The sequence below is a fragment of the Lactuca serriola genome, chromosome 1, assembly GCF_051521515.1.
Source record: "Lactuca serriola cultivar US96UC23 chromosome 1, Lser_US96UC23_V15, whole genome shotgun sequence".
Lineage (NCBI taxonomy): Eukaryota > Viridiplantae > Streptophyta > Magnoliopsida > Asterales > Asteraceae > Lactuca > Lactuca serriola.
Window position 1 is genome coordinate 75725062 of NC_136408.1, and position 9804 is coordinate 75734865.

Consider the following 9804-nt stretch of genomic DNA (forward strand, 5'->3'; position numbering starts at 1 on the left):
GTTTGTCTCTGAATGCAGCAAGAATTTGCCCACCGATTTTAGGTTTACACGAGAGTGTAATTGATGCATCAAAAACCATGTCGTGTTACACAAATAAAAAAGATGTTATCACTTCATTCCGAAACGGAAATGACCAATATTCTGGATCAGTTCCGAACCTGTTCCTCATGTTCCGGACGAGTTCATCGTGTTCCGGAACACTTCCTCGCATTCATGAGACTTATGGATTGAACTTTTAAGATCTGGAACTCGACATTTTGATGTAAATCAACAATACCTAAACATCTAAACTACTTTTCAGTTGGTCCTACAACAATGACATCTTTAATTTAAACTCTGGAACGTTTTCAGTTCATTCTGGATGTGTTATACAAATTCCAGAACAGTAACAATAGAAAAATAAGCATCTTAAACAAACAAGGAAATTATGTAAAGAGAAAATGAAGAACGTACCAGTAAAATAATGGGGTCGTAGTACTCGTCTTCCAAGTTGGAGATCGGAGTTGCGTGTCAGAATCGAGTCGGAACGTCAAAATCGGAATACGTCTTTTCGGAATGAAGTCGCCGCTTTAAAATATATTCCGGATTTTGAAATTCAAAATTCCGATCGGAACATATACGGTTGATCCGGAGTATGCATTCCGGATCCAATGAAATGGGTCTGACCACCCAAAAAATAATCCAAAATACGTTGCGGAACGATCCATTCCGAAATATGTGGTTATTTTGTAAAAAAAAATAAAAAAATAGATTATATTTTGTAAAAACTTCCGAAATAGTTATACGACTCAATGATTTAATCATTCAAAAATAATCGTAAAAAAGTAAAACTAAAAAGTAGAGAACAACGAGAGCCATCGCCATTCTGATCAAAAGGCGAAACAGCATTTCTCCCCCATTTCGTCAACAAGCGTGAGAGAAGGAGAACGCCATCGCCATGAATTCGGCAGCTCGCAGAAGCGGAGGTCTCTTCGAAGGGCTATACAAAGTCCTTATGCGCCGTAACTCCGTCTATGTCACGTTCGTCATCGCCGGCGCTTTCATCGGTGAACGTGTTAGGGTTCCGATCTCTCCTTATGTTTTTGTTTGTTTTACATATATCTTAATTTCATTTCCTGCTACTAGTTTTGATTCTTCATATATCCATACGGCTGATTGTGTCTAATAATCGAATCCTGAATCTGATTTGCCATCGTTCTTTTGGAGATGTACAGAATCGTCCTCCATATCAAATTAATGAATTTTTCTCTTAAGAATCCTACGATTGAGGAAATAGTGTATGGTTACGATTTTGATTTTTGAAAAATGTTAATACAGAGTGTAAAATTATCACCAGACATTGGAGAAACCATTAACCACATCAATACGATCTTTATTTTCTGCAAGAAAAACTTGGTTGAATCAATGGGTCTAATTACATGTTCAAGTTCTTTTTACTGAGTTTTAGTGTAGGTTGTTTGTATAATTGTATCTAATCATTTGTTATTTTATATACTTGACTGATTTAGTTATGTGGATTTACATGTTTCAGGCAGTGGACTATGGAGTTCATAAACTCTGGGAGAACAACAATGTTGGGGTAATGCCCAGTTCTTTCTTGGTTGACTTTCTGTATTTTGTTTTGTTTTTTCAAATGCAAAATGGTCCAAATTCCACACATAGACATGTATGCACACATATACACATGATCATATGTACATATGGTGCATATATAGATGTATGTATGTGTATGTAATATGTATATCTAATACATTGTTATCATTATGCAGAAGCGATATGAGGACATTCCTGTTTTGGGACAGAGACCAACCGAATGAAACTAGCATACGACTTAATCACTTTCTGTGATTGTTTTGTCAACTTTTTGGGATCTTAAAAGGATCAAATCATTTGAATCTTTTTTTTTTAATAAGTATTATTTAGGTTCATCAACTCTGCATAAAAGCTTATTTTGGTTGATGTTGTGAGAGATTGTTCTATCAAATTCATCAAGTGTTGCATTTTTCTCAATATGGTTTTCTAATAGGGAATGTAAATGGACATGAAAGGGCTTGTTTGTGTTTGTTTGTTTAAGTTTTAACTTTTAACCAAACAATTAAATGAACATAATCACATAAAAGAATAATTATTGTCATTAGCATTAGTGCATTACACAGCATTAAGGTCCATCTAAAACAAGAAAATCATGATCCCTGCTTTGATGTTTCTTCCTTCGACTCCCACAATCATCATTAATGTGAAAGTGACTATCAAATTCATCATTGTCAAGTACCTCAAAGAACTTATTATGTCAACCTTCATCTCCTTCAGCACCATATCCAACCCACTTTGCTTCACTATACGCATAAACTATTTATTTAGTCTTCAAAACAAACGATTTATGCTTAGGGTTACATCTATACTAAGGAAATCTATTTATATAGACGAGTTAACCAAAAATTTGTCATAGGTTAGGGCTACGAAACATCACCGACTCATCTAGCTCATTGCTTGAATACTGTAGTTGCGACATGTAGGACAATGCATCCTTTCTCATTAAGCACCACAATTATGATATGCTGGATAACCTGACCTACTCTGAAATTCCTATAACTGCCCTCAGTCTATCTCGTATGCTTACTCTATAGTCACTCCACATCTGCCCTGTAGTCTTGATCCCACTCCACAACTTCATAATCTCACACTTTGAGGTTGATAAACCAATCCACTGACATCCAAACTTGAACTAAGTAACACCCATCTCTCTGGCCAATGTATTCTCTTCGTGTATCTGGAAGGCTAGTTGAAGCCATTCATAACTTCAACTTTCTTGTCATCGCTATCACAACATTGGTAACACATGTCTACTGGATTCTTAGTATCAAAGATCTTGAAGCTCAAAATACCATCACTTATCAATTCTATGATAAAGCAACACCTCCTATGCATGTGTTTCTTTTTATTGTGAAATCCTGGATTCTCCGCGAGGTGAACAACACAGTGGTTATCACAATGCATGACATGATCTTCTTGTTTCTGATAGGATGTTCTACAATCAAATAAGCTCCTTGATTGCTTCTACTAGAGCCATGAACTCAACTTTTGTGGCTGAAAGAGCAACACTCTTCTTTAATGCTTAGTCTCTGTAGCCACAATGAGATCAAATGGAAGATCAGACTCCACAACTCAACATTTCTCACCCCATTCTAATAACAAATTTGTTGGCCAAGATGAACACCACCCATGCTCATTTTATGAGTTATGACCCATTATTCTGCTCAATTTTGGTGGAGTGAGGGCATCAAGTTCTACAGTTTCTATGTTATTAAACTTAGATGGTTTCACAAAATAAGTTTGTAAATTGGTAGTTCCATGTTCACTAAAGACTTCAATCAGTTCATTGTCAACAATATACTTTGATATTTTTTTCGAACAAAAACCAATGTACCTGGATATGCCAACAATATCTTCGACATTTCCAAGTGCCATTAGGCTAAAGTCAAAGTCCTTTCTAAGTTCTAAAAACTAAAATTACATTTGCACAATACTATCATAACCTAACTTTGACATTATGATTTTCATTTCATTAACCAAAAGTCCAAAACTTAGATATAGAGACAATGTGTATACTCAATACACAATCTCATGGCCTACGTTTACAAAATTCAATGGAAGATCAGAAAAAAATAAAATAAATAAGGGTTCATGTTGTAAAGATAAAGACAATGAAAGTTCATTCACTTTTAATAGCATTGTAAATATGCTGCACAAAGATCCACGATGACTGAAAACTGATTGTAGCAAGCATCAGGAAGAACGCATAGCAAAATAGGAAATTGTAGCAGAAAAAAACCGTTGACTGCATGAACCCATTCATGTTTGACTTTAAATAGTAGTAGACACAATACCCAAACATAAAGATAGCAACCGATCCCCCACGAAAAACAGACCTGTTTCACAAGCCCAAAATTTGAATTTAGTTAATTCAATATCAAGATTTAACAACCATTATCGAAATGTAGCAAACTATGTTGACTTTTAAAGTCAACACAATTCATGTGAATTCTATGAGTAGATACAAAACATATACCTCCACCACCATTGATGATCTTCTACTGTTAGTTGAATGTAGGTCATTCCAACACTCAAAAGTGATACAAGAACAAGAAGAAGAAGAAAAGTTATAAACAAAATACTAGGAAGAGTCAAGATTTTATAGCTCCAAATAGTTGCATACAAGTTATGCAACTCAAGAACAATTGCACTAAATGGTAAAAGACCCGAAATCAACATTTGACCATGAGTCTTTCTATACCAAGTCAACAAAGGAATCTCCCTTGGGGATATCTTTGTAGCTGAAGGTGCTTGAAACTTTGACCTAAATCGGTATCCCATTATTCCACCAAATGCAAGAAGTGGAACTGAAATCAAAGTGTATGAAAGTATGATCATGATTATTGTGCTAAATGGAAGTGATGAAGTAGCTCCAATTGACATGGAAATTGTATTGAGAAGAAACATGGTGATAGAAAGTGGCCCGGTGTAGAGAATCCCAGATAAAAGAGCACATCTTTCCTGCAAAAAGTCAACTTTTAGTCAAAATTGACCTTGAAAGTCAACATAAAATATGGTAACTTGTTACTTACCCATCCAGTCTCTGAGAATTGACTAAAAAATGAAGCAGAAGTGTATCCAGCTATTGGAGATGTAAGTATAAAAAACACCACAAGAGAAGTTGAAATGATTCCTCTGTTATATGGATATATGACTCCAAAAAATGCCAAAAGGAATAAGAAACAAACACTGTTTACAAAAAAACATAAACATTATTGGCTTAATTTAAATAAAAAATGAAGTAATCTTGAGTTAATAACTTAATATGTTCATACATGGTGAATAATTGTGTCCCAGTTCCCAAAACAGCACAAAACAACGCCATTCGTTGAGGACATCTGAACACGTCACTATGAACATACTTCCACCCCACTTCTTTATCTTGTTCTTCATCTCCACTAGAATATCTGCAATTAAAGAAAGAAAATGAAGAAGAAAGACTCGAAAGTGGTTTAATTTGAATGAAGAGTGGAGACGGAAGACTGAAGAGATGAAGTTATCATTACTTCTTTAAATCGTTCTTCAGATGACGCATGAAGAGTGTTATAAGGAGCCCCATAAGAAGCACAATGATGACTACAGAATTAACGAAAGAAAACCAATGGATTTGTCGTTGTGTGGGCAACAATGAAGCTCTTGAATACTTGTTCATCCTGTTTTTGTAATCAATTGAAGTCGAATTCCATGATATTGAGTAAGTAAATGTAATGTCGATTTCGGTTTTGTCAGTGATATCTACAGCATGATTTGGATCACTAAACGCACGTATTTCTATGACTTGATCATCATTGTAAAGAGCATCGAATTGTAGGTGTTTGAACACGTAATATGTGGGCCCGTTTTTGTTATTGCCACCTGTCCAGCTATCAGCTTCTGTTTTTCCAGTGAATCCCCATAGTGGAAGATTGTCGTAGTACATCTGGAAGTAGAATTCGTTACTGATTGCGTGTATGAATCTTGTTATATCGTCTTTTTTAAGCTTCTTTTCACATAGGATTTTGTCAGATTTATCTTCTCGGAAGTTTAAGGTGTATAAGGTGTTGCTCAATCTATCTCCGTTTAAAACTTCCCCTAAAGTTTCCTTCTTTGGGATCACTTCATCTGCAAGATAATTAAAGAAATTATGGATTGAAGTTTGAAGAAGTAAAAAGATTGAAAAAGATTCGATCTAATGGTACCTGGAGAGCAGAATGGCAAATCGTAATATTGGTATGTTTCACTGCAAGAGATATCAAGGAAACAATCTTGAAAAGAACTTGAATTAAAAAAAAATAATCTAAATTGGATATACTGGGAATATCAGATTAACCTTTTCTAGGGTTTATACTGGGAATGTCAATTTAAGCACGAAAGTATACTAACATTGATTCTACATATAGCATTTCTCAATCGGAGTAAAGAGAAATTTTAAATACAGCAATTACTAACCTGGGATTGTTCAAGGGGCCAACTATGTTGACAAATAAGGGTACAGTATCTCCTACATTGTACCGATGATCAAACGATGAAGCTGTAATTGGGGAAACGAAGAGGTCTAGGGTTGTCAATAGCAGCAAGAAAAAACCAATTAGGGTGGATGTGTGACCATGAGTCATAATAGATGATGGGGAACAAGATTTTCGAGGGAAATCAACAAAACCGAAAAAGGTTTCAAGAAAAATTGTGGAGCTGATCATGGAATTCGAGTAAAATATCACTGATCTACATGCTTCGAAGTGGTCAACCAGCTTCAGATATGTTGATCATTGACAAATTTGAGAAAACAAGTTTACAGTTTCCAAAAATTTAACTTTAGCCCCCTTATAGTTTGGTTATACATCACAACGGTCCCTAAACATTCTTGTGTGTTTTTAGCGTAAAAAGTGTTTGGCGGCCTGTAAGGCTGTAGGGAGTGGCTGCGGTTTAAAACTGTGGTTTTGCTACATAGACATGGAACACTGCCCCTGGTGCGGTCTCCTACGGTTTAGGCCGCCGTGTGGCTAAAAACTGCCGTAACTTTTGATTGGTTGATGCTCTTTAACTGTCTTTGCGTTTGAAATTATTCTTTTTTTTTTAAACTTACCATATATAATATATACTTACCATTTTTTTTACAAAATACGTTATGCAAATCTAGCTAATTTCTTGTTTTTTTTTTCAAATTTTTAATCCTTTTTTTTTAAGTTGTAGGTTTTATATTTCTAATTTGCTTTTCTAAATTTTTAGGTTTATTTTTTAAGTTAATCAATGTATGACATTTTTATTTTTAATTAATGAAATATTATATTTTTTAAAAAAATAAAGATTTTATCCATTAAAAAATAATAATAAAATAAACCTAAGTAATGCAATGTAATGTTTTTTTTTTTTTATTTTGAAATATTGAAAAATTATATATTTTTTTTTATCAAAAATGAAGTTTTATTTAATTAAATTCTTAAAAAAAGTGTGACACCACTCCTTGAATATGACAAGAAACCACACTTGTATGGTAAAAAGTGATATGACGCATATGTGACAGTGAAAGAAGTACAGTTTCAATGACACCACTCCCTCCGGTCTAAAACTACTCCTAGTCTCCTATCTATTCAACAACTCATCTTAAGAATTGTTTTCTAAAAATGAATTCTCTATATTATAAAATTGATTAAAAAATGAAAAAATATAGGCCAATAGCCCAATAGTAACTCTCCAGATGGTGTAAACATGGTATGGAAGTGGGGTGATATTTGTTTGGTATTTGCATGGTTTAGATGGCTTACACCGTTCATGATGGTGGCATGCCAAGCTTCTTAGTTTCAAATGGCATTGAATGTTATGGTGAGAGAGATGAGCAAGAGATGACTGAATTTGCATGTAAATGTATGTTTATTTATTTTTTATTTTATTTTTATCAATTTGACCCGTCTTTAAAAGTGATATATCATACATCTTTTGTGACAAAAATGACGTGACGATGAGATGGTTACTAAAAAACTGATGTGGTAGCATGACCTCACTCTCTCTGGTCTAATCATTCACTTTTTTATATGACATTTATTTATATTATTATAAAGGCTTTGAATGAATATCATTCTATTATGACAAAACTTCATAAATGGTCCTTATTGTTTTAGAAATCTGATATGTAGTCCTTAAATTTAAAAAATTTCCCAGATAACCCTTGTAATTTCAAAACTTTTAACAAACAAACCATGCAAATACCAAACAAAACTTTTACTGTCATTTGATTAAAATAATATGATAGCATTTCCGTTATTTCATTAACATAATGACTATTTATGTGATTTTGTCTTATTATATATATTATTTAAAATACAAAGGGTCTCTCTCCAAATAAATTCATTGATTCTTGATTTCTTTTACCTTAAACCTCTATTCTTTGTTTTTCTTTTCTGTGCTGAGGCCTAGTAAAAGCGAGAGGATTCTCCCTTATTAATTTTTGATCTTCAACAACAAAATGAAAAAAAAATCTTTGAATTGACTATATATATAAAAAAACTGAAAACACTTAAGAAAACTATTACCAAAACATTCTAGACAACAACACCCAAGATCAACAACATAAAACCAAGGATGTGTACAGTCACACCTTCGCCTTGTCACGGTCTTCAAAAGTACATGAAACAAAACTAAAACTATAAGCCAATACTTAGTAAGTTCCCCTAAAGTACCACCACATAAACATAACAAACAACATGCAAATATGAGCCTTCATCCTAACGGGACCGCCTGGCAGGGCCTACAACCTATCTGGACCACTCTCTGAGCCTTCGGCATGACTGGACCACCTTGCAAGGACTACAGCCTATCTGAACCGCTCTTCGGGCCTTCGACATGACTGGACCGCCTTACAAGCCTTTAGTTTATCCGGACCTCCCTGTGTATCTTGACCTTCAGCACAAAGCAGGACCGTCTCAATTCGGTATACCATCACATATCAACATATACCATAACAATCAATAACTAGCATATACATGTAGTCATACAGATCTAAACGATCAATACACCATAGCAACATCTTATATACCATGATACAAATATAACAGATTAATATCGCATAACAACACACGGTAAAACCAGGATATCATTCCAATGGGCAGACCTTGGTGCCTTCAACCCGTAAGTCCAGTGGGGAAAAACTCACCCCACAGCCTGAATGCAATCTGAATAACTCCCAGCTCCAACAACCGGCTCAACCCGAATCCTAAATGTCAAAAAAATTCCCATTCTAAATTAATAAAATTTTACCCAAATACCCTTGGTCAAAATCAACAAGTCAACTGAGTCAACCCAACCGAGTTGACTCAGGGCTCGTATGCAAGGAGTACTTTGGAGGTATGCGGGGCATACTCGAGCTTTGACCCCAATCGGGGGATTAACCACGTACACGCTGTGTACTTCGAATTACGTAGGGCATATGCTCAGACTTCCCATTTTCTCAACAAGAGCTTAATGCATTAATTTCTTATGTCCAACTTTCAGATCCAAGGCCAAAATACCACTAAGAGTCATAAACTTTCCAACTTTCCAACTTTTCATGTCCATTAAGTGCTTAATACACAAAATCCCTACTTCTTAATGCCTTAAGACCCTCTAGAGCATGCATGGAGGAAAACTAAGCACCAAGACCACATTTTTATGACTCAAGACCCCCCATAAGGTCTGAAAGGACGACTTATTTGGTCAAGAGAATGCCATGCTCAAGAATTACCATATATGGGACCAAAAGGGCCATAAATGAGGAAATAGCTAGATCTACAAGATAGGGTGATCAAGCAAGGAACTTTTTACCTTCTGGAGGTAGCTAACAAGTGAAGAACCCTAGATCCAAGCTTCTCTCCAAGCTCCAAGTCGTTGCACCAACTTCTTCTTCTTCTTCAAGAACACCACCAAAGCACACAAATAGGCTCAAAATGCACTCTTCTCACTTAGGGTTGCTCGAGATTCGTTTTTCTCAAGTGGAGGATGATAAGGGAATAAGAAATGAGAGATAATGATGTTTATATATGGGCAAAACCCTAAAAATATGAGTTCGAAGGTTAGCCATGTACGCCCTGTGTACGCGGTGTACGCCCAAAATACATTAGTATGGGCCATTCTTGTAGTCTTTCTCAAACACAAGGGTCAAAGTGCAATATTCTTTCATACTTAAGGTTAAAATTGAAATTACCTCATCATCGAGATGTTATAACTTTCCCCCACTTGAACTAGATTTATCCTCAAAGTCGG

The 9804-nt window shown here is 35.1% G+C and overlaps 2 protein-coding genes across 2 annotated transcripts; one reads left to right on the top strand and one right to left on the bottom strand.

Annotated features, from left to right (window-relative positions):
* The first annotated feature begins 823 nt into the window (after nt 1-823).
* Nucleotides 824-2058, top strand: LOC145092733 (cytochrome b-c1 complex subunit 9, mitochondrial-like). The gene is made up of 3 exons (XM_079030719.1): nt 824-1054; nt 1532-1579; nt 1770-2058. Exons 1-3 carry the CDS (start codon nt 938-940, stop codon nt 1815-1817), a joined length of 213 nt encoding a protein of 70 aa, XP_078886845.1. The 5' UTR covers nt 824-937; the 3' UTR covers nt 1818-2058.
* A 1474-nt stretch (nt 2059-3532) lies between these two features.
* Nucleotides 3533-6337, bottom strand: LOC145092744 (Endomembrane protein 70 protein family). Its single transcript, XM_079030730.1, has 7 exons — nt 6022-6337; nt 5772-5812; nt 5100-5694; nt 4869-5000; nt 4626-4782; nt 4070-4554; nt 3533-3929 (listed from the first exon to the last, which is right to left on the bottom strand). Exons 1-7 carry the CDS (start codon nt 6267-6269, stop codon nt 3713-3715), a joined length of 1875 nt encoding a protein of 624 aa, XP_078886856.1. The 5' UTR covers nt 6270-6337; the 3' UTR covers nt 3533-3712.
* Nucleotides 6338-9804: the final 3467 nt, after the last annotated feature.